The 24,394-nt window shown below is 46.7% G+C and overlaps 1 protein-coding gene across 1 annotated transcript in view; it reads left to right on the top strand.

Moving 5' to 3' along the window:
• Gnptab (N-acetylglucosamine-1-phosphate transferase subunits alpha and beta) overlaps positions 1-24,394 on the top strand; it is a 62,762-nt gene that overhangs the window by 29,959 nt on the left and 8,409 nt on the right. Inside the window, exons 6-15 of the mRNA XM_041668797.1 lie at positions 4,702-4,766; positions 5,086-5,220; positions 13,269-13,430; positions 14,642-14,821; positions 15,013-15,183; positions 16,731-16,854; positions 21,166-21,369; positions 21,877-22,922; positions 23,139-23,338; positions 23,480-23,699. Of these exons, the coding sequence (XP_041524731.1) occupies positions 4,702-4,766; positions 5,086-5,220; positions 13,269-13,430; positions 14,642-14,821; positions 15,013-15,183; positions 16,731-16,854; positions 21,166-21,369; positions 21,877-22,922; positions 23,139-23,338; positions 23,480-23,699 (2,507 nt within the window). The remainder of the gene's footprint in view (positions 1-4,701; positions 4,767-5,085; positions 5,221-13,268; positions 13,431-14,641; positions 14,822-15,012; positions 15,184-16,730; positions 16,855-21,165; positions 21,370-21,876; positions 22,923-23,138; positions 23,339-23,479; positions 23,700-24,394) is intronic.

Below are 24,394 nucleotides of genomic sequence, written 5' to 3'. Positions count from 1 at the left end.
TGACTGTCCTGGAATTCACTATATAGACCCAATTGACCTCAGATTCTGAGATCCACCTGTCTCTGCCTCCTGAGCGCTGAGATCGAAGGTGTGTGCTGGTGGGCACTGAGATCGAAGGTACGTTGCTATGCCCAGCTCTGAGTGTATATTTAGACCATGCTATCATCGATATTTAGAATAGCAGAATTCTGAACGAAGCAGTAGTTCAGCTTTTAAGAACCGTCCTATAAACTAAAGATGTCCAGGGAAAACCCCCAGAGCCATTGTCGCATTGCCCTGTGAGCCGCCTGCCATCTCAGGAGAGGGCTGCGGGCACAGCATTGCCCGTGCTGAGTACCCGGGAGGATCTTCGGTCTGCTGTACAGAAAGTGCCTCCACCTCTGTCTCCTGGTGCAACGTCATCCTGGAGGCTGGTTGTTGTTGTTGTTTGTTTGTTTGTTTGTTATTTTAACAATATAACTTGATGAGATCGTGCTCTACAGTTTGGACAGAACACACTGGAGCGTTCTTGGTCTCACTTCAGAAATGGCTTGTCTTCCTTCTACTTTACACGCGAAATCTGAACTCCCAGTGGGATGGCACAGGAGGTTTCTCCTTTGGGAGATGATGAGGGCACGGAGGTTAAGACTTGAGTAGAATTTTTATAATATCGCAGACTTCATGAGTATTATTATATTTTTATAATACTGCAGGCTCCGTGCGCCCCCCCCCCCCCAGGGAGTTGACAAGGTGCCTCTCACTACAGTTGGGAAGAATCAACTTGGTAGACCCTGCCCTTGCCCTTCCAGCCCCTGCCCTTGCCCTTCTGGCCCCTGCTCATATCCTTCCAGCCCCCCTGCTCTTGCTCATCTGGCCCCTGCCCTTGCCCTTCTGGCCCCTGCTCATATCCTTCCAGCCCCCCTGCTCTTGCTCATCTGGCCCCTGCCTTTGCCCTTCCGGCCTCCAGAACTGTGAGGCAGCCCCATCTGCTGTTTGTAAGACATTGGGTGGCCCTTGGAATCTGTCCCTGTGCTGAGATATGACTGCTAAGGCCACATGTGTGAACAGCTCTGGTCTCTCAGTCATCCTGTGCTCTGGGCCTCTCTACCTGGAGACGCTGTGAATTTTACGTGGGTACTGTGAAAGTTGTCGGGCTCCTTCCATGATATGGGGAGAGGAAATATTTTGTCCGTATCACATGTCTCAGCCTTGCTTTTTGTCAGCATCTTTGCCCCTTCCCTGCTTACTTCGTAAACTAATAACTAACCTCATCCTATTATTTGCTTTTATTTTGCCAATAAAAAGGAAAAGGTCTTAGGTTCTTCCCCTGTTCATTCCATTTCCTTCACAGACACCCAGCTGTTCTATCTGTCTGTAAAGCTTTCCTCCTAGCTGGCGAGTAAATCTGAAAATCCAGACCTCGTTGATTCACTGTCTCTTCAAAGACCGTACTTCAGTGATATGTATTTGCTTTTCATACGGATGTGAGCTCCTTCCTGTCCCTGGGGTCGCAGGTTCAGCTTGGCTGTGCCCTTCATTCTCTTCCCTGTAATCTCCGTCAGCTGCCAGTTATCGCTGCAGGTGGTGGACCATGGCTAACGCCACAGCCACCTCTTCACCATCTCCTGTTCTTCCCCATCCATCTCCTCGGTGGGAAAACGAGGGCATCCATGATGCTTTTTGTCTTTGCTTTGCTAACTCCATGGTGTTTGTGCTGTAACTCATAATTTATATGAAATTACACAGGGATTTATGGTTTCCCATGTGATTTATTGACTGAGACAGAACTTTGCCACACACCGGCTTAAGTCACAGAACATGCCAAAATGCTGCTCCTGGCTCTGACGTTATTTTTAGATCGAAGGAAACTGTGAGCTTTCTGAATGCAAGCTTCTTCCCTTCCCTTCAGATGAGAGGAGCCGTCACCTAGTCCAACCCTGCAGCCTGGTCCCAGGACTCCAAGGTGGCTTTTCCAGTCACACTAACACCCCTCAGTTTACGAGAAATGACACCTTTATAGGGCGATTCACGTTACCTCCGTGAATCCGCAAACAGCTCTATTTTTATACACAGGTATAATGTGTGTCCAGTGGCTAGGGGGTGTAATCCCTTCCCCGTGGGGTATTCCTTTCATTCTTGATCCCTTAGTTCTTACAGGATGTTCACTGGGCTATGGGTATCGCTTGGGGGTAGAGCCCTTGTCTAGCATGCTCCCTGTATATGATCATCAGCATAAAAACTTAACAATGTGTCAGCTGGGCCTGACCTTTGTACTTCCTGTGGCTCGCTCTGCAGGTAAAGCAGGCCGGCCTACCCACTTAACAGTATGCCAGGTACTGTCCTCAGTGACAGAGACAAGGCACACAAACAGGTGGCCGTATTCTCTGCCCTGAATTGGCAAATAATTAACAAATAAGTAAGTTACATACTTTGTAGAAAAGAACACAGTAGAGAAAAACCAGATGGGAGGCGTGGAAAAGGAAATGGCAGTCAGGAAATGGGGTGAACATTTGAGTGGTGGGGCAGGCTTCGAGTAGGGGGTGAGCTTTCTAAATTGGTGGGGACAGGCTTCAAGAAGGGGTGATTTTCTTTTTAAATGAAATATATAGAAGGTTAGGGTACCAGCAACATGAATGACCTGATAAAGGCCTATCGGGGAGTTGGAGTAGCTAGGGCAGAGCCCCGTAGTAGGAACAGGAACGTAGCTGCTGGGTTTGAGGAGCAGGAGGCCAGAGTGAGCGAAAGAGAGTGGACAAGAGAAAGCAAAAGATGAGACCAGAGAATGGGGAGGGAGCAGGAACAGGAGGCCAGAGTGAGTGAAAGAGAGTGGACAAGAGAAAGCAAAAGATGAGACCAGAGAACGGGGAGGGAGCGGGTCACGGTAGCCACATGGAACCCAGAGTCTTTGACCCACAGTGTGATGGGGGAATCACTGGAGCTGGTCTGACTTGTGGTCCATGGGAATCTGTTAGCTGTGTGCAGTGTGCATGGACGGTGAGAAACATTTGGATTCTGCCCGTTTTGAAGGTCGGCCGACCTCGGTCCTTGGTGAATACCTCCCATGATGGTTGTTTGTAGAATTAGCTTGTGGTGCCTGATTACAGATTTTACCTTTGCTTGTAGAAGACGGTATTTTGCACATTTGAATCCTTTGAGTCCTTAGTCTACTAGCTGGGACACAACATTGCTGTCAGTTTGTCCACACAGTTCACAAATATGCTTCCTAGTTCTTTTTTTTTGTTTTGTTTTTGGTTGTTTGTTTTTGTTTTCTGAGACAGGGTTTTTCTGTGTAGCTTTGGAGCCTGTCCTAGAACTTGCTTTGGAGACCAGGCTGGCCTCAAACTCACAGAGATCCACCTGCTTCTGCCTTCTGAGTGCTGGGCGGCATGTGCCACCACCGCTTAGCTCTGGTTTCTTCCAGAACTTTGGTGTGGGATCTCTCTTTGTCTCATAAACATGAAGGTGGCGTGAGAATGTTGTGACGATTTGATGAGATTACATGCATGTTCTTTTTTTTTTTTTTGGTTTTTTTCGAGACAGGGTTTCTCTGTGGTTTTGGAGCCTGTCCTGGAACTAGCTCTTGTAGACCAGGCTGGTCTCGAACTCACAGAGATCCTCCTGCCTCTGCCTCCCAAGTGCTGGGATTAAAGGCGTGCGCCACCACCGCCTGGCTTACATGCATGTTCTATCCCACATATCAGACCTACTAGAATTTTCCTATTTACCAGCACATCACCCACAATCCGTGGGGACAGTTACCTGATAAATATGTTTGGAAGTCACAGTCATTCCTAATGTCCATGCTGGATACTGTTCTTAGGGGTGGGGTTGTTGCTGGTGGTGGCCTTTTGAGATAGGCTACCGTGGATGGCCCTGGCTGGTCTGCCGTTCACTGTGTGCAGGCTAGGATTGAACTCTTGACAGTCCTCTTGCCTCAACCTCGTGAGGGTTAAGGAAGAGCGAGCTATCCATCGCTCCTGCCTTCTTTTAGACTGTTTCCCAGGGCCCTGTGTACCCTAAGCAGGTGCTGTCCCGCTAGCTACAGCTACAGCCCCAGCTCCGTTGGTACTAGCTTGAGACTTCCCCAGACCGTAATTTGTAGGTCCCTCCAGAAGATCCAAATGGGAGCCCGCACCCCGAGCTTCCTGTTTCCCTCCATTTTGGATGTCAGCAGTACCTTCGCTGAGCCGCTTGTCCCCTCTTCTTACTTCTCCTGTGGCTGTGTGCCCACCCACTCTGAGAAAGTCGCCTCCTGTGGGCATAGTGGCTCTAAGGCAGCTGCTTGCTTTTCTGTAAACACCTCTGCTATTGTTCACGCCCCCTTCCCTTGTCTGACTACTCTTCATTTGCTGGTCGTGACATTCCCGGAGGTTTAGCAGTCAAACAAAAACCTGGCCCAGGTTTGCTGTTGCATCTGTGAGTTTTCTATCATCCCATCATTTCTTCCTCTGAGTCCAGCTTCAGTTTATGTTTTTCCACAAAGCACCTCACGTTTCTGCCGCCTGCATAAATCTCTTGACAGTGCAGATTTTAATGTTCAGTTATACACCACTTTACAGTATGCCTCCTTGGTTGAATGTGCTAATTTTATCGTCTCTTTTTTTTGAAACCACGCGTTATGCTACTTTAACAGCTCCCCAAATGCTCTGTTGTAGTGTTCTGCCAGAGAGTTAGATAAGCGTTTGTTAAACGTATGTTTGTTTCTTGCATTGTTTCTTGTAGTTGAAGATGCCTATGCCGAACTATTTAAGGGAAGCAGCAAGCAGACAGTTTGGAGAGCCTACTTGGTATGTCATTTTAAATCTGATTGTACTTCTGCATCCGACCAGAATAAAAGTCTGAACAATAAAGCTGCTTTCATTAGGTCTTGCTATGTCCCATCTGGCCTTGGACTTGCAATCTTCCTGCCTGCCCCTGGGAATGCAGGGATTGCAGTCCTGAGCCGCCACGCTTTGCTCCCTAAGAACCTGGCGCCACTGAGCGTCCAGCTACGGTGTCTTCTTACCTTGAAGCTCAGCAAGCACAGCAAAAGCTCACCAGCTTCTCCGCTGTGTTTTCGCCAGCTCTGAGATGAAAGGTGAGCTGAATCTTTTCCTTTTATTTCAGACAACAGACAAAGAAGTCCCAGGCTTGGTGCTGATGCAAGACTTGGCCTTCCTGAGTGGGTTCCCACCAACATTCAAGGAGACAAGTCAGCTGAAGACAAAACTGCCGGAAAACCTTTCCTCTAAAATAAAGCTGGTAAGAAGAGGAAAGGTCACCAGCGTGGCTCGTCTCAGTCCACGCTCGGTTCGACCCTTCCCTCGTGACCCATTGTGCGTGGGTTCACAGTGTAGCCAAGGCAAAGATGAAGTCTGTCCTGTCACAGTCTGCTGTCAGAAAGGCAGATCTGCACAGAAGAGCCTCGTTCCTTCCTCTCTTGCTTGAGACTAGATCTTACTCCAAGGGCAGATTGGTTTTGAAATTGTAGCAATCCTCCTGCCTCAGCCTCTCAAGTGCTGATATTTGTGCATACAAACCCAGCTCTGAAATGACTGTTTTAATAATTTATCTTTTTTTCTTTTCTTTTTTTCTGAGACAAGATTTCTCTGTAGCTTTGGAGCCTGTCCTGAAATTTGCTTTGTAGACCAGGCTGGCCTCAGACTCACAGAGATCCACCTGCCCCTGCCTTCTGAGTGCTGGGATTAAAAGCATGCACCATTACTGCCCAGCTCATTATTATTATTATTATTTTAAAATACGTGGTGTATGTGTGTTGGGGAAAGTCATAAAAGTAGTAAGAGCTCTAATGAGCACATTTATGAAAGCTTTCATTCATAAAGGGGTTATATGGTTATATTTCAGGCATTGATAATGTGGGATGATATGAAACTCTGGTTCATGAACAGCAAATCCAGACATTGATGAATTTAGGACGTGTGTATAATTCTTACCCTTCAGCCTCGACTGGCCTTTTCCTGAACAGGCGTAGATTCAGGACACAGTCCATGTTTTTTCAAGTTGACCTTACTTTCGGCATGCTACTGCCACGTATTCCCGGTGGTAAACACTAGCCTCTCTCTTAGTCAGGGAGTAGTAGAGTCCTTGCCTCTGGAGCTGCAGGGATCTGCTTCTTGAACTTGTGAGATTCTGCCATAGGTTGAGCTTGCCTTCCCAGTTCCTCTCCTTTTGCCATTTAATAGTTTGTGGGGGATGGAGAAGGTGGGGGTCATGGGGCAGGGAGGAAGGAAGTTTTCTCCATTCTTGCGTTAGTCACCCCATCCCAAGTTCCCCTTTTCCTCTTCTCTGGGTCTTACAGTTTAGATGCTTTGTGTTATAAGAACAGTGATAAGGATGCCGCCGGCCTTGTCTCTGTTTTGTATCTCCCCATAGCCAGCTTTGTCTTTCTGTTTCTCCTATTTCTTCCTCTTCATTTCTGTTTGCAGCAGGTCTCGCTACGTAATTCTGGCTGGCCTGCAACTTGCTGTGTAGACTGGGCTGTCCTTGAGCTTGTAAACTTACTGTCCCTGCGGCACCTGTGCCTGGCCGGCCCCTGTAGCTTTTCTTCATTGTACTTTGAAGTACGGTGGGGCTTCCAGCAGTGCGATTGGCTAATACGCAGCACTTGTATGGAACGGAACAGCGCTCAGCTATATGGGGCTGAATTTGTGGTTGATCTGCAGTTATTTCTAAAATAGATACATCTCCTTCCCCTGCGGGACTTTCAGTACTGATTTGAGCAGTTAAAACCATAGATTAGCTTTTGTTTCAGCCGAAGTTTATTTGGCTTCTTAGCTTCTGGTTCCAGAACGACAGATACAGGCGCATCTGTCCTTCCCACTGTTCACGTTCAGACTCTCTTCCTCATGAGGGAAGAGCGACTTCTGTCGTCCACGTGAATCCAAACCTGAAAAGAAATTAGGAATCCACTCTGCTTCTTACGCTTTTGTGTGACTGTGTAACACCCTGCTCTGTGCGGCCGCTCCTCGGTGCTGATGACATTCAGTGTGCCTCCTGGTGGTCGGTGTGTGTGCTCATGAAGATGACAGCTCCGAACAGTGGCGGGCCTCCGGAATCCTGGGCCGCCTGGTGTGTGGTGCGTGGAGGCAGATGGGAAGTACAGTGCTCACTTGAGTCACCAGGGAAATTGAGAACCAGGAAGGTCAGATGTGGTGGCATTTGAGTTTAGTTCTTCAAATCTGTGTGTACTGAGGGGGGTGATACCTGTTCCGGAGAGAGAGGAGCGAGGATGTGTACAGGTGTGTATGAGTGTGTTCACAGGTACATGTGTGCGAGGGTGTGTGTTTGTGGGTGGGTGGGTGAGTGCGGGTAAGTGTGTATTTGTGTGCACAGGTATGTGCATTAGTGTGAGTGTATGTGTGCGCACACATGTGGATGTGGGTACATGTGGAGGCCAGAGGTTGATGTCAGGCATCTTCCTTGGTTACTCTCCACCTGATTTTTTTTGAGCAAGAGTCTCTCCTTGAGTCTTTAGCCTCACCAGTTGGCCAGGCTGCCCGACCAGTGAGCTTTAGGGAATCTGCCTGTCTCCCGTCCCCCTACCAAGTGCTGGGATTGTAGGCATGCCCAGCTTGAACGTGGGTTCTAGGGATCTGACCTCGTGTCTCCATGCTGTCTTCCTGTAGGCTCTGTCTCTAGTTCTATTAGGATCTTCCGAGAACTGAGTTTCCTATCACAGGCTCCAGTCCCTGGATTTTTTTTTTATCAGATACCCCCTGTGTGTCGAGGGGTATGTCAGGGAGAACCAAGGGAATCAAAGCATTTGTTTGGGGCATGCACATTACCAAAGAGAAGTATAAAGTGCCCAAGAATGCGTGGGCCTTAGGTGCATTGGGGGTTAGACAAGCTTTGCAGCCTGCTGGGCCCTGGGCAGAGCTGCTGTTTTTGGGCTGGGAGGGGCATGCAGAGGAGACAGCCTGAACAAAGGGCTGGAGGCTCGGAAGTCTGGGGTGTTTCGAAAGCTTAATTGCCAGAGGTAGGGGAGGCAAGATGGCTGGACCTCATCCCGGAGGCAGGAAGAAGGCAGTCTGGTGTATTTCTAAGTCACAGAGTAGGGACAGGTGTGGTAGATGCTACCGGGAAGAAGCCAGAGGCAAGAAAAACAATTCAGTCCTGGAAGACACTCCTGTTTAAGGGCCTCTGGCCATGGGGATGCCAGTGGGGGAGGAGTTCCAGAAACACCCCAGAGGCACTCAGCATCCTGTGTTGACAAGCTGCGGGGGAGAAGGGAGACTGAAGAGGAGGTGGGTGTGTGTGGTGCTGTGGAAGTCAAGGAGTCACAGAGCGTGTGGGGAGTGCGGGAGTGTTTGACAGACCTGCTGCCATGGGGTTGCCTGGTTAGCATCTGGATAGAAATGGTTCCCGGAAGATTCCTGTGTTGGAACACCCAAGTCTCTGCTGGTGACAGTGTTTTGAGTGGTTGTAGAACTTCGGGGAGATGGGTCACAGCTGGATGTCTGTGTGGTTGGGAGACACCGAGGAGTTTGCAGACGGCCCTGGTTCGCTGAAGGCTAGGTGATCTCATGGCGTAGCCAGGCAGGGTGGCACAGGCAAGGTGTGACAGCTTAGTGAGTCACCTGCATTCCCGCCCCCTCAGAGTTCTGTTCCGGACCCGCTTAAGGTCACCACAAGTTATGTTTTCCATGAAGTGTCTCTAGTCTCAAAATCCAGAGTCTAAAATGCTCCAAAATCTGAAAGTGTCTGACACCAACCTGCCACCACCAGTGTAAGATTAGCTCTACATCCTCATAGGACACTTGGTTTTACATATAGAACTATTTAAATATGTCATCTTCAGGCTATGTGCATAAGGTATATACGAAACATGAATTTCATGTTTAGACTTGAGTTTCATCCCCCAAATAGTTTCATCACATGTGTATGTAAATATTTGGAACTTTTTTTTTTTTTAAGACAGGATCTCACCATGTAGCCCTAACTAGCCTAGAACTCACTATCAAGACCAGGCTAAGCTTCAAACTTAGCCTGCCTGCTTCTTGAGTGCTAAGATTAAAGGTGTATGCAGCTGTGTGGGGCTGAAACAAAATAGACACTGGCACACCTTTTATCCCAGCACTCTGGATGCAGAGGCAAGCAGATGGTTGTGAGTTCGAGGCTAGCCTGGTCTCCATAGCAATTTCCAGGCCAAGTCAAAACAACAACAAAAATCAACTCTTAGCACTAAAACCTTCTGTTCACAACCATTTTAGATAAAGGCCATGTCATATTATTACTAACACTTTCAGTGGCTTCCGTGGAAATATCTCACTTGGCTTTCAGTGCATGGCCTTCCTCTTTATTTCTAAAGTTAGTCAGCAGGTGAAGCAGCGATTGTGGAACTAACTTTAGCTTTGGAACAACCATGAGGGCATTTTCTAACCTAGCAGCCCCCGACCAATGCCTTTTGGTTTGTTCCCGGTTAGCCGTAGCAGAAGTGTTTTTATCCCGAAGTCTTCTCAATAACACACAAATCAACCCAAATTTAAAACCAACTTACAACTTCTGAGTTTTTGAGGTCTTTAAAATGTTGTTGGGGATTTTGTCTTAGAGGGAAGCCCCTGCCCTCCTTTAGGATTTGCCATTCTCCTTCCTAGAACAGGTTTGCTTGCCTCTCTGTATTGGCAGTCATGCCCCAATACAGGCGCTCCTAGGATGTTTAGCAGTGCCAGGGCCTCTAACTTTGCCCTCTCACCACAACCCCTGTGGCTTGAGAAATTTTAAATGACTCTAGGTATATAGTATAGGAAATAGGTGCCCATTTACTGATAATAAATTATAAGGAAAATTTTTGTTATTTACACTTATATTGTGTGTATGTATGTATTTACACTTATATTGTCTGTGTGTGTGTATGTATGTATTTATACTTATATTGTATGTATGTGTGTATGTATATATTTACACTTGTGTGTGTGTATGTATTTACACTTATGTGTGTATGCATGTGTGGAGGTCACAGGACAACTTCAGGAGTCAGTTCTGTCCACTGTGTGGGTCCTCGGGATCAATCATGTATGCTTGGTAGCAGGTGCCATCCATCATCCACTGAGACATCTTTCCAGCCCAGGAGTTTCATTTTCAAATAATTCTTTGGTATACATGTAATTTTTCCATTTATCAAAGGCAAATGCAAATTTCATACTATTAAGGTGGTCATAAATAATTACATTCTGGACGTGGTTGATACTTAAGAATCAGAGTTTTCTGTTTTGTTTTTTTTTTTCTATGCTAAGACTTCTGCTTTCTGGTAGAAACATGTCTAGGGGTATTTCAGAACGTTTGAAGCTGGGGATGTAGGCCAGTGCGTTGAATGCCAGCATAGCGTACCAGAGGCCAGGGGTTGGGCACACAGACCAACCCGAAGTTCCAGCTCCACAGAACTGGCGGCAAAAAGCAGGAGTTCTAACCAAGAACTCAGTGCTTCAGCAGAAACCACAGCTACTCAGGCTTACTAGAGACCAGCCTCCAGCTACAAATGACATTTGCTGCAAAAAAAAAAAAAAAAAAAAAGTGTGTATGTACGTGCATATGTGTGCGTGTGTGCTTGTGTGTGTGTGTGTGTGTGTGTGTGTGTGTGTGTGTGTGTGTATGTATGTATGTATACCAGGATCAAGGCACATCTCAAATCCTTTTCCAGCAGAAGCAGCTTCTAATACTCTTAATAGCTAATAGGGTTGCAGGGTTGGGTTGCCACCTAGTGGACAGCAAAGGATACTTCATGCTCCTTGCCACTGCCCCTTATAGAGGCAGAAAAATCTGTCCTTTAAAGTTCCTTGCTTTTTTAAAAATTGATTTGATTGAGCTATACATTTTTCTCTGCTCCCCTTCCTTCCTCCCCCCTCCCTCTCTCATGGTCCCCATGCTCCCAATGTAGATTAGATCCACGTATGTCAAGTTCCTTGCTTTTTATCTCTTTCAGCTATTGTGTGGTGACCATGAGAAAACCTATTTCTGATTTTCAGTGGTATAGTTAGAAACCAGTCCTGGGCAGCTGCTGGTAGGGACCGGTGAGATGCCTTAGTGGGCAAAGGTGCTTGCAGCCAGATCTGACCGCATTCAGTCCCGTCCACCCATATGCAGGAAGGCGACGGCTCCTTCAGGTTGTCCTCTGACTTCTACACCTGAACGGTGGCATGCCTGCCTTGTCCTCCCACAAAAATACATATATAAGATAAAAAAATTAAATTATTAGAGTATAATTTCTATTTAAGAGTGATTTTTCTTGTTGCACTTCTTACCGAATTAAAGGCCATTCAAATCATTAAATAAAATTAGATGTCATTTTTAAATAATGATGTGAATCTTTGAATTTCTTATTAGAATTCTCAAGCTTAATCTCTGAAACATCTTTTTTTTTTTTTAAATTGATAATGCTGAGTTGAAGGCCAGAACCTCACACACAAGGGTCAAGCAATCCACCTAGACTGTATACATACTTGGCCCAGTTTATTCTCTTGCCAGTAATACAGCAACAGACATTTATACTTAACAGGAAACAGTAAAAAGAAAAAAAAAGGGGGTGGGGGGGATGTGTTTTGTTTGCCTCGGAATGGAAAGCCCTGGCCTTTCAAGGGTGGTTAGCTGGGCTGCTCTGTGACCTGGGACTCTGTAGGAGCCGTGCAGGACCTAGTGACACACAGCACCCAGCAACAGCCCGGTTCCTGCTTTGTTCTCCAGCCAGCGTGGATGGTTTTCTCGTGCCGACACTGGCTGGTAATCCCTGGGCTGCTTGAGTACAGGTGCCTGCCGAGCCGTCATCGGCCCTGCACCCCTTGCTGCCATAGCAACAGAAGCCTGGATGGATGGCACTCAGGCCCAGAGCAGGGCAGGCCCGCGTTTACACTTTAACCCTGCGCAGAAGCTGCTCAAGGCAGTGTCTGCTGCACATCACATGCCCAGTCACCGGTGGGCCTGGTAGTGCCGCTGCTATGATTACCAATAAAATACAGCGCAGACTTGGAATCTGCCTCATAGGCTGGGGTAGGAGGATTGCAAATTCAAGGTCTGTCCGGGAACCTCAGCAAGATCCTGTCTCAAAATAAAAAGTAAAAGGGCTCGTATATAGTAGCAGAGTCCTTCCCTGGCACACATGAGAATCTGGGTTCATTCCTCAGTACCATCCTGAAGAGAAAGTGTCTTGTGTAAACATGCTGAGACAGTTTGATTTTGTTGGTTTGTTTGTTTTTTTTTTTTAACACAGCGTATTTGTAGCAACCTTCTTATTGAGAGTCTGTGCGATTGGCGTTCCCTCGTGAACAGCACCTAGGAAAAAGCAGGAAAAAAAATGCTAGCATAAATCCATCACTAATGACAAATGATGCTCGTTGTGAGTTAGAAATTAAGATCACATTTGGGTATGCTGGTCACGCCAGCGATGTGTATTAGCCTCAGGTCATTAACTGGATTTTAAATTTATCCTAAAGCATTTTTTAAAAAAACTGTAAACTTTTAAAATGTCCACGAGGCTTCAAAATAATTTCCAAGAGATTACGATGCAGACATTTTTCTCACTAAGTTTAAAATTAAATTGTAATATTAAATTACTGTTTATTCTAGAGCAATGGGATTTCCCACCCTAGGGGGCCCTTAGAGGTCCTGTGGGAACCAGGGAATGGGAAGAAAGGGGCAAGGAGTCTTACAGGGACAGGTGGGGACGTGCCTAGGTGACTGCTTCCCAGTCTGCTGGCACACAGAGGCAGATTGACAGCAGGGAGAGCTGATTCCTTGACAGGGTTTCCCTATGTAACAGTCCTAGCTGACCTGGATGTCCTGAAACTCACTCTGTAGACCAGGCTGGCCTTGAACTCACAGAGATCCATCTGCCTCTGCCTCCAGATTGCCGGGATTAAAACTATATAGTTTTTAAAATGAAGATCATAAAAAATCATTTAAGCCAGCTCTGAGAGTTGGGGGGATTTCATAAAAAGAGCCTGACATCTCAGGAGATGTAGAGTCTCCGGTGGGGTTGAGTGGCTACAGCTGTCAGATGATGCCCAAGGTGCCCTGGTCATGCTGTCTCCCACTCCTGTTAACAGAGGTTCTGTCACAATCATCTGGCGAGCACTTTTGGCCTGCGATACTGTCTTTACATTTCAAGATTGGAAGTTAAACAGCTGGTCATGATGGCTCGCACCTGTAATCTCAGCACTTGGAAAGCTGAGGCAGAAGGATTGCCACGAGTCATTCCAGACCCTGAAACTCTGTCTCCAAAAGAAAAAAAAAAAAAGAAAGGTAAATCTGTGTTTATTCCCTGAGGTCCAGGGTGCCCATGTGTATCTCTTGTCTACCAGCTGCAGTTGTACTCGGAGGCCAGTGTTGCTCTTCTGAAACTGAACAACCCCAAAGGGTTCCAGGAGCTAAACAAGCAAACTAAGAAGAATATGACTATTAACGGGAAGGAGCTGACCATCAGCCCGGCGTATCTGTTGTGGGACCTGAGTGCCATCAGCCAGGTGAGGGCTGTAGACTTCTAGACCTCTATAGCTCGGGAATGACTGTAGACCCCTGCAGCTGGGGGAAGGGGCGTGGACCCCTACAGCTCAGGTCAGGAATTCAGAATATGTGCCTTTGTCGGAATAGCTGGAGAGCGGTGGGCTGAGTGTTAAAGATCTAGATGTTGGTTTAGTAGGAGGAGGAGGACTTACTGAGGATCTCCTTAGACTTTTCCAAACTTCCCTTCTCTGCCATTGGTTTGATACTTATTGAAAAGAACAAGGCTAGAGAGATGGCTGTCAAGAGCACTTGCTGTTCTTCCAGAGGATCAAAATTTGGCTTTCGCTCCCACATTGGACAGCTTATAACCTCCTATAACTCTAGCTTCAAGGGATCTCACCCCTTCTCTGGCCTTGAAGGGCACCCACAAACACATACACTCAGTCCCTCACTCATTAATGTCAATAAAAATCAAATAAAGCTTTGGTCAGGCTTGATGGCACATGCCTTTAATCCCAGCACTCCAGAGCAGAACCAGGCAAATTTCTGTGAATTTGAGGTTGGCCTGGTCTAAGTAGTGAGCACCAGGCCTGAAGACCAATCGGATCTAAGATCCTTTATGTAAAGTATAATAAAGAGAAGGTCTCTCTCTCTCTCTCTCTCTGACACACACACACCCCTGCTCACACTCACTTGAATTTAAAGGGTAGCCAAAGCCCCTCTCCTAGTTAGGGTTTCTTTTGCTGTGACGAACACCATGACCAAGGCAAGTTGGGGAGGAAAGGGCTTGTTTGGCTTATACTTCCACATCACCGTTGTTCATCAAAGGAAGTCAGGACAGGAACTCAGACAGGATAGAACCTGGAGGCAGGGGCTGATGCACAGACCGTAGAGGTGCTGCTTACTGCCTTGTTCCCCAGGTTTGCTCAGCCTGCTTTCTTATAGACTTCAGGACCACCAGCTCAGGGATGGAGCCACCCACAGAGGGCTGGGCCCTCCCCACGCATCACTGATGAGAAAATGCCCAACACTCTTGCCTGCAACCTGATCTTACGGTGGCATTGTCTTAGCTGAGGTTCCCTCCTCTTAGATAATTCCGGCTTGAGCCAAGTTGCGATAAAGATATTCCCCCTTAGAGCAGGCAGAGGGTAAAGACGAGGAGGAAGAGCTGGGGCTTAGCGTAGTTACTTCACGTCTTTATGTGCTGCACGATGTCTCCCCGACCTCCCAGTCCAAGCAGGATGAAGATGTGTCCGCCAGCCGCTTCGAAGATAACGAAGAGCTGAGGTACTCTTTGCGGTCTATCGAGAGGCATGCGCCGTGGGTTCGGAATGTCTTCATAGTCACCAACGGGCAGATTCCATCCTGGCTGAACCTCGACAACCCTCGGGTGACAATAGTCACCCACCAGGTGCGTGACTCCACAAACGTCACCGGGCTGTGGTCTTCTCTCTGTGCCTTCAGTGTGGTACAGTGATCTCGGCTTCTCTGCCTCCACGGCCACCTTCATTGAATCAGCACAGCCTCCTCCCTTTCCCCATTCTAAGTGCCCAGCCCACTCAGCACGGGGCTTCTGTTTACCTTCTGTGCTTTCTGTTCCAGGACATTTTCCGAAATCTGAGCCACCTGCCCACTTTCAGTTCACCTGCCATCGAAAGTCACATCCACCGCATTGAAGGGCTGTCCCAGAAGTTCATCTATCTAAACGACGACGTCATGTTTGGGAAGGACGTTTGGCCGGACGACTTCTACAGTCACTCCAAAGGCCAAAAGGTGAGCGTGAGGATGGGCGGGCGCCTAGCTGGACGGTCACTAGCAGTGGAGGAAATCCACTCGGGTATCTGTGTATACATTTCTATATGCAAATGTGAAATACGTTTCTGCGGGTGTCTGTGTATACATTTTTTGTTTTATTTTTTTTAATATTTATTTATTTACTTATTATGTATACAATATTCTGTCTGTGTGTATGCCTGAAGGCCAGAAGAGGGCGCCAGACCTCTTTACAGATGGTTGTAAGCCACCATGTGGTTGCTGGGAATTGAACTCAGGACCTTTGGAAGAGCAGGCAATGCTCTTAACCACTGAGCCATCTCTCCAGCCCCCTGTGTATACTTTTCGTTACGCAAATGTGAACCACTTTGCGACTGTGACTCCCAGGCTCAGGAAAGTCTGGGTTGAGCAGAAAGCAAACAGCAGCAGAGCAGAATGTTGCTCTCCTTTGGTCTCAGATAAACAGAACCCCCCCCCCCCCACCCCTTTTCCTCCTTGACCCTTAGACTTTGTACTGCAGCAAACCCACTTTGCAACAAATTTGTGGCTGGCACGACAGCAAAATGACCAACAGGCAAAATGAGCTTAAAGTGTTTCAGATGGGGAGGGGGCGAAGTTCTGTGTACGGTGGCCCCTCTGTTGTGGGGAGGCGTAGGACACAGAAGGCTTAGAACAGCTGGGCTGGAGAGCCTGCTCCATTGAACTGGATTTGTTTTCTGTGCTGGGGGTCAGCCCCAGGAAGTCAGACACACTAGAAGACTACTCTCTCATAGAGCCAAACTGTAACCATTGGCAGCTTCTAGTTTCAGTTTAGAGTTAAGAAATTAATTGGGAGTAAGTGTGCTGTGGCAAGGAAGGGTGACTTTAAAAAAGGAGGGGCATGTTTTTCTCTAGCGGGTTTAATTTGTAAAGTAACCAAGGATTTAATTTGTAAAGTAACCCTGCCTTCAGGGATCTCAAATGCTGCAGGAATTAATTTGCCTAAACACAGCCTTAGGGTGGAGATAATGGCTGCCAGTGTTGCCTTCTCCTTCCTCAGCCTTGAGGCAGTTATGCCGAAGATCACTGGGTTACGAGTGAGTGTCCTGGAGAGAGTGAGTCTTCATGTCTAAGTCTGACACATTGCTATTTTATTTAGAAGAATATTTTAAGAGCATGTTATTAAAACTAATCCATGAGCCAAGCCCTTGTTCTCTGAAGCAAGTGGGGAGGAAGAACTGTGCTCAGCAGGTTAAACTCTGCCGTGGGCATTGGCCAGCCAAAGGCGGTGCCCACGGTCAGCAGGTTAGCTCTACCGTGGTCATTGGCCAGCCAAAGGCAATGCCCACTATGAGCAGGTTTAGCCCTGCCGTGGACGTTGGCCAGCTGAAGGCAGTGCCCACTGTCAGCAGGTTTAGCTCTGCCGTGGGCACTGTCCAGCCAAAGGCAATTCCCACTGTCAGCCAGTCTTTGGGAAACTTTTGAAGTTCAGCGTTTTTTCTAAAGGTGTTTTAATCCAAGAGTAAAAAGCATTGGAAACTGTTGTAGCATCTCTGATCTTGTCGCAGGTGTATTTGACGTGGCCTGTGCCCAACTGTGCCGAGGGCTGCCCGGGCTCCTGGATTAAAGACGGCTACTGTGACAAGGCCTGTAATAATTCAGCCTGTGACTGGGATGGCGGCGACTGTTCTGGTAAGGACATGCTCTACGCAGCTTGTTTGTGTCCTCATCCTCATTCCTGAGAACGTGTGTGTGCCGTTGACTGCTTACATCACATGCTGAAACGTTCCCGAATCCAGAGATCCCTGGTCGGTGTTACCGTGTGGCCTAGTTGATTCGTGGTATTCAATAATGGATCCATTTCTCTGATGTAGGCTCTGCACTGGAAAGCGTCTTCTGTCATTACTTGAAGTAGCTAGAATACCCTTGATTATGTAAACCTAAGGATTGTTGTAGTAATAGGGGCGGCGGGGCTGCGTCCCCAACACCCCAGCCGCCTGCCAGGCTAGCTTATGCCCCGAAATAATTACACGGACACTGTATTCTTTTAAACACTGCTTGGCCCATTCTCTTCTAGGCTAATTCTCACATATTAATTTAGCCCATTTCTAATCATCTGTATGTAGCACCCCAAGGTGCGCTTACCGGGGAGATTCTAGCCTATGTCCATCCTGGGTCGGAGCTTCATCCCGTGTGTCTGCCCGGGAGCGGGGCATGGCGTCTCTCTCAGGCGTCTGCTCCTGAGAGCAGAGCTGTTGTGACTCTGAGCTCACTTCCTCTTCCTCCCAGCATTTTGTTCTGTTTACTCCTCCCACCTATCCTCTAACCAATAAAATGGGCCAGGGCAGTGCCTTTATTAGCCAATGACCTTCCTCCATCATTTCCCCTTTTTCGGTTTAAACAAAAAAAAAGGCTTTAACTTTAACATAGCAAAATTACATATAACAAAACAGTTATCAAGTAAAAGTTACAATAATCTTTATCATAACTAAGGAAAACTATAACTATAACTAACTATTCTTAACTCCATCAAAGACTCCAGAAAGATACAATGCTACCTAAGCAAACAAGAAAAAAAGCAACTTTTTTTTTTTTTTTTTTTTTTTTTTTTTTGGTTTTTCGAGACAGGGTTTCTCTGTAGCTTTGGTGAAAAAAAGCAACTTTTAAAACTCTAGAAATGACAGAGACATCTCGTTGCCTGGACAGTCACCCAAAGTTCCTCTGTACCGTTGGGGCATCCATCTTCAGCCTTCAGGCCCATGGTATCCAACAGACATTTCCATAAAGCAGGAAAATTCAAAGTCAGTTCAGTCACTATCTGTTGTGTCCTGCAGAATGTCTCGCAGACTCTTTCATGAATCAGGAACCCCGAAAGATCATCTCACCTTAGGCAAGTTCAGTAGTCCTCTCTCTGTGGGTTCTCTGTGTCCAGTTTATGCAATAGTCCAGGCAAGAGCAGTTTCTTGCCCAAATGACTATCAAACTCCATAAGGTGCCTCTTCGATGCCCATCTTCCTCTTAAAGTACATTGGTGCTGCCAGGAGCAGAGTGTCTCATTGTCATGAAAAGTCCTCAGTTATTAAATCATTAAATGTCCTATTCTGTAATCTTTGAAAGACATGAAGAATGTCTATCTAAAATATATCTCTATATATCTAGAAAATCTAACTAACATGACTACAAGCTTTACTATTATCAATGATTATCCATTAACAACCTATATTTCTTAATTATACATTACATTTTTAATAATGAACTACACAATCACAATACCTTAATAAAAATCAGAAACACTTATATATATATATATATATATATATATATATATAACAAAATTGACCTTAAATCTCTATCAATAAAGCAAAATCTATACTAATGTAAATTATTCATATCTATATCATATCCCCCTTTAAATGTAAAAGAACATTTATAAACATTTTTTGGGAATATGGGCGCAGTTATTTCTCTCCAAACTGCTTCCTGCTGAATGGGGGCGTCGTTAATTTGGTCTTTCATGGTATAACCTGTGTGCTAGTTTCATCTCAGTTGGCAGTTGAGCGAAGCAATTTTCTGAAGATGTTCACACCAACCCTTCAGGAGGGCGTGGTCCATCATACCAAATCGGAATAGAAGAAATGAACAGCGCCTCATCCTCTGTGAAAACAAAATAAGAAACTCCTTTCCAATGTATCATATCCTTAGATCTTAATTCAAAATATCTATGTTGGATTAGTTCAGCAGCATTTATAAATAAATATCTTTTAGCATCTGTTGCTCCTTCCTCAGCATTTAAATAATTTAAAGAGAGCATAATAGCATACAGTATCAAGATTCTCTGTGTATTTTCCATCTTTGTGCAGCTTTGTTTTAACCTCTATTTTGTTTATTTTGACTTCTAACTCTTTGCTTTTTGAGACAGGTTCTCTGTATCTTTGACCTGAAGTAACTCTGTAAACCAGGCTGTCTTTGAACTCTCAGAGATCTGCCTGTCTCTGCCTCCCAGGCATTCGGGATTAAAGGTGTATGCTACTACACCTTGAACTCACAGAGATCTGTTTGCCTCTGCCCTCTAGGCACTGGGATTAAAGGCATGTGCTACCACACACAACAACTCTCTTCCTTTTTTTTGTTACTTTTTAAGAACTTTAAATTTTAGTCTGCATATATTTTTAACACACTTCAAACCATTTAAAAATTTTCTTTGTCTTTGAATCTCTCTTTACTGTATATCTCTCTTTTTCTGACCACACGAGCCTTTAAATTATTGAGCAATATGAGTAGGATTAAAGGCGTGGCTTTGCCAGCTAGATCAAGTCCATTCCTTAGCTTTCCAGCCTCATGGCTGAGGTACTGGCTGTAGCCACGTTTACTGCGACAACTCTATGGCATTTCAAGGTCCCTGCCAGCAAGTGAGCTACAACAGACAACACTCAAGTCCTCTCTCTGTAGTTGGCCCTCCTGCCTCAAACAGTCAGAGTTTGCCCTGGCAGGATGGCCCAGAAAGCCGGCATTTTTAAACGGCGCAGCTTTTTTCCTGCTACGGCTGAAAACCGAAAAGCATGCGTTCAGCTTTTCGTCAACACCGTTCAAGTGTTTCGTGGCAGGACCTCTTAATGAGCTGCAGGGTTTTGCAGCTAAAGCTGAGTCAGGAAGCCTCTCTTAGATGAGGCGCTTGCTTGCCTCTAGCAAGCAGAGTAGACCCGAGAAATTGTCACTATCAAGAAAACATGCTTTACTCTTTCCCAAGCTTTTTCAAGCTTTCTGTGGATTCAGTTGTCCACATGGGCGCCAGATTGTTCCAATTGGGTCTGCAGGACTCCATGGCAGAAACTTTAGGTGGGAAACTGTAGGAGAGTGTAAAATGATCACAGTTGCAGAACAAACCATGCTTATCCAAGCCTGCTTCTGCGTCCAGAGCACCAGGATGAGGACATCTGTGCACACTCTTTCTCAGAGCAACCACCCCGCCAAATGCCCCCCCCCCCCCCGTGCTATTCTCCTTTGGACTCGATGTTGGCACTTTGGAAAATATATTTACTTACTATTTTTCAGTTCATAAAGGTTCTGCAACCTTCATTACCCTCTTGATCTGGCGGGGTGGTTGCTCTGAGAAAGAGTGTGCACAGATGTCCTCATCCTGGTGCTCTGGATGCAGAAACGGGCTTGGAAACGTATTGAGTATTAGAGGAAGCGAAGCGTCAAAGCCGAGTTTAGTCTTCTCTGTCAGGTGCCCTTTTGTAAAACGTAGGCAGCAGCAGGGAGAGGATGCGGGTGTATAAAGTAGACCTAGCAAAACATTAACACTGGAGATGTTATTGCCTGTGTCTGGACCTGGTTTGGGGAATTCTGAGCCGTGGTCCTTGGGATAATCTCTTTCCCTTCTCCAGCTGTGCTCTCCCCGTGTTAATCCACTGTCTGTACTCAGCCGGGTAAACTCCCTTCCCTTAAGGCACAGGGAGTCTCCTGTTAAAGAATGGGATGAGCCTCTGTAGCTGCAACCCCTGCAACGGTCTCCACATTAAAGAATAGGATGAGCCTCTGTAGCTGCAACCCCTGCAACGGTCTCCACATTAAAGAATAGGATGAGCCTCTGTAGCTGCAACCCCTGCAACGGTCTCCACATTAAAGAATAGGATGAGCAGTAGGATCAAAAACCGTACTGGCTTTGGGGGAGCCTAGGCAGTTTGGATGCTCACCTTGCTAGACCTGGATGTGGAGGTGGGTGGTCCTTGGACTTCCCACAGGTCAGGGAACCCTGATGCTCTTCGAGCTGATGAGGGAGGGGGACTTGATCGGGGGAGGGGGAGGGAAATGGGAGGCAGTGGCAGGGAGGAGGCAGAAATCTTTAATAAATAAATAAATTTAAAAAAAAAAAAAAAATGAGATGAGCATCTGTAGCTGCAACCCATGCATCAATCTTGCAACATTAGTAAGAAATGATGAGCTGTCTTCTTTCACAGTTGTAAGCCCAGTAAAGACTCTTCCTTCCTCCTCCCTCTACAGGTAACAGCGGAGGGAGTCGCTTTGTTGCAGGAGGTGTGGGTACCGGGAATATTGGCGTCGGACAGCCCTGGCAGTTTGGTGGAGGAATCAACAGTGTCTCTTACTGCAACCAAGGGTGTGCAAACTCCTGGCTCGCCGATAAGTTCTGTGACCAAGCCTGTAACGTCTTGTCCTGTGGTTTTGATGCTGGTGACTGTGGACAAGGTATGTTTATTGCCGTGGAAACATTAGGAACAAGGAGCTAACTCCACAGACAGAGGAGCACTCAGTGGGTGTCATTATTGAAAGTAATTTCCAAATGGGCAAAAAGTTGGAAATTAGTCATTGAAATTTATTGATTTAAAATTATGCCCCTATCTCTATAGTGAACCAGGGACAATGTCCCGTGTAAACTGCTATGGTCAGTTCAAATGGTAGGGCGGCCACATCCCCAGACCTTGTATTAGAATTTGTGAGCATTTTAAAATAAATTTCAAGTCTTGAGCCCAGAGAATTAAGAAATGACATAAGAATGTCTAATTAAGTTGGCTGGTGGTTGCACATGCACTCAGGAGGCAAAGGCAGGTGGATCTCTGTGAGTTCGAGGCCAGCCTGGTCTACAAGAGCTAGTTCCAGGACAGGCTCCAAAGCTACAGAGAAACCCTGTCTCAAAATACAAAACAAAAAGTGTCTAATTTAAAAGAAACCATGTTTGTGTGTTTTTTCCTCTAGATCATTTTCATGAACTGTATAAAGTAACTCTTCTCCCGAACCAGACACACTATGTCATCCCCAAAGGTGAACACCTGCCTTACTTCAGCTTTGCCAAAATCGCCAAGAGAGGAGTGGAAGGCTCCTACAGTGACAATCCGATAATCCGGCACGCGTCCATCGCGAACAAATGGAGAACCATTCATCTCATACTGCACAGTGGGATGAACGCAACCACGATCCACTTTAACCTCACACTCCAGAACTCCAACGATGAAGAGTTCAAAATCCAGATAACAGTGGAGGTGGACACAAGGGAGGGGCCGAAACTGAACGCCACAACCCAGAAGGCCTATGAAAATTCGGTTAGCCCGGTGACACCTCTTCCCCAGGCCGAAATCCCTTTTGAAGATGTTCCCAAAGAGAAACGCTTCCCCAAGGTCAGGAGACAAGATATAAACACCACAGGGAGATTCCAGCAGGAGGTGAAAATCCCCCTGGTAAATATTTCACTCCTTCCGAAGGAGGTCCAGGTGAAACTGAGCAACTTGGACCTGCAGCTGGAGCTTGGAGACATCACCCAGAAAGGATACAACTTCTCCAAGTCAGCCCTGCTGAGGTCTTTCCTGAAGGGCTCACTAGATGCTAAAGGAAAACCTCCGTCTAGAAGGACCGACGAAACAAATGACCGTCTGGAGGCCCCACAGGAAAAGCCCTCTCACAGAAGCCCAGGTGGCTTTGTTGGTGGTCAGAGAGCAGAGAGACAGACATCCCCAGTGGGGACAGTGGACACGAATGGCCGTGACCCTGGTTTGAATCCACCCCCGGTCTTGGAGAGCAATGCAAGATTTAAGTTGGAAACTCAGGCCCCACGTGCACCAAGCATGAGTGTATCCAGAGAAGACCTCACCGGGAAAGAGGAGGCAGGAGGCGGAGCGGAGGGCGAAGCTGACAGCCCCATAGCTGTAGAAGAAGTAGTTCCTGGAAGGCGGCTGCAGCACTACACGGAGACTTACCCAGGCTTTTTGCCTTGGGAGAAAAGAAAGTATTTCCAAGACCTTCTTGATGTAAGTTTGATCCAGCTTTATCCCCTGTCATGCCCACGAACATAAATAGCTTCTTAAGTGGTAATATTATAGTAACTATCATTTGTCATGCACTGAGGACTGTTAGTGACCAGGTGCCACATTTTGTAACTCAGTACACGGTGGCACCTTTATCTCTTGTTGGTAGAGTCTACTCTGGGCTAAACAGTGTTGAGTTACGTGGAATCCTCCTTACAGGAGGAAGAGTCGTTGAAGACACAGTTGGCATACTTGACCAACAGCAAACGTGCAGGACGGCAGCTGAAAGACACGTTTGCGGACTCGCTCCGATACGTCAATAAGATTCTCAACAGCAAGTTCGGATTCACGTCCAGGAAAGTGCCCGCCCACATGCCCCACATGATCGACAGGATTGTCATGCAAGAGCTACAAGATATGTAAGTCTTAGTATGCTCGACATTTGTGTATTTGCCCCAGTGAGCTACGGCCTTCGAAGATGCCATGCAAATACGACGTGAAGACAGAATACCGTATGTACCTTGAATATCCAGAGCTCTCCGTGTGTTCTCTCTGGACAGGTTCCCTGAGGAATTTGACAAGACTTCATTTCACAAGGTGCGCCACTCGGAGGACATGCAGTTCGCCTTCTCATATTTCTATTACCTCATGAGTGCAGTGCAGCCCCTGAATCTTTCCCAAGTCTTTGATGAAGTAGATACAGACCAGTCTGGTGTCTTGTCGGACAGGGAGATCCGAACGCTGGCTACCCGGATCCACGATCTGCCTTTAAGCTTGCAGGTAACGTGTTGTTTCGGCCCTAAGCTTGTGACGTGTCGAGTGAGAAACACAATTCTGACAGGGCCTCTTTTCCTACTGCATTTCAAGTAAAGGAAATTCTGGATATTTAGTGTCCGGGCTAGTAACTCCTCATTCATTTATTAATGCCGGACATAAAATATTTGAAATTTGTGTTTTACAGATTATTTTTTGTGGCCTTGCATTGGGGTAGTCGTCTGCCGCCTGAGGGGAGAGGCAGGTGATAGATACCTGCATGTGAGCCTTGTGGCAAGTTCATTCAGGGTATGGTGTGGGACTGACGGGGACTCTCAGCCAGGTCCCTCTGTGATCCTTAGAAACGCTAAACTCATGTATGGAGGTGTTAAAATGATTGAGTTGCACTGCCTTCTTCCGCGTGAGCCTGCAGCACCTTGTGAACACAGGTGTCTCACAGCCCTGTGTTCTAGTTCAGATGAGGGTGAAATATTTGTCATTGTGCTGTCTTAGTTTGCTCTTTTGAAATGTTTATACTTAGAGTCCTACTGATTTTGAGTCCTTTAGAATATCCACTTAGGCCGGGCGGTGGTGGCGCACGCCTTTAATCCCAGCACTTGGGAGGCAGAGGCAGGCGGATCTCTGTGAGTTCGAGACCAGCCTGGTCTACAAGAGCTAGTTCCAGGACAGGCTCCAAAACCACAGAGAAACCCTGTCTCAAA

Source organism: Microtus oregoni, unplaced genomic scaffold (assembly GCF_018167655.1).
Source record: "Microtus oregoni isolate MIOR12 unplaced genomic scaffold, Mior012 000001F_ref0000356, whole genome shotgun sequence".
In the NCBI taxonomy this organism is placed as follows: Eukaryota; Metazoa; Chordata; class Mammalia; order Rodentia; family Cricetidae; genus Microtus; species Microtus oregoni.
This window is presented reverse-complemented; position numbering and strand designations above follow the sequence as displayed.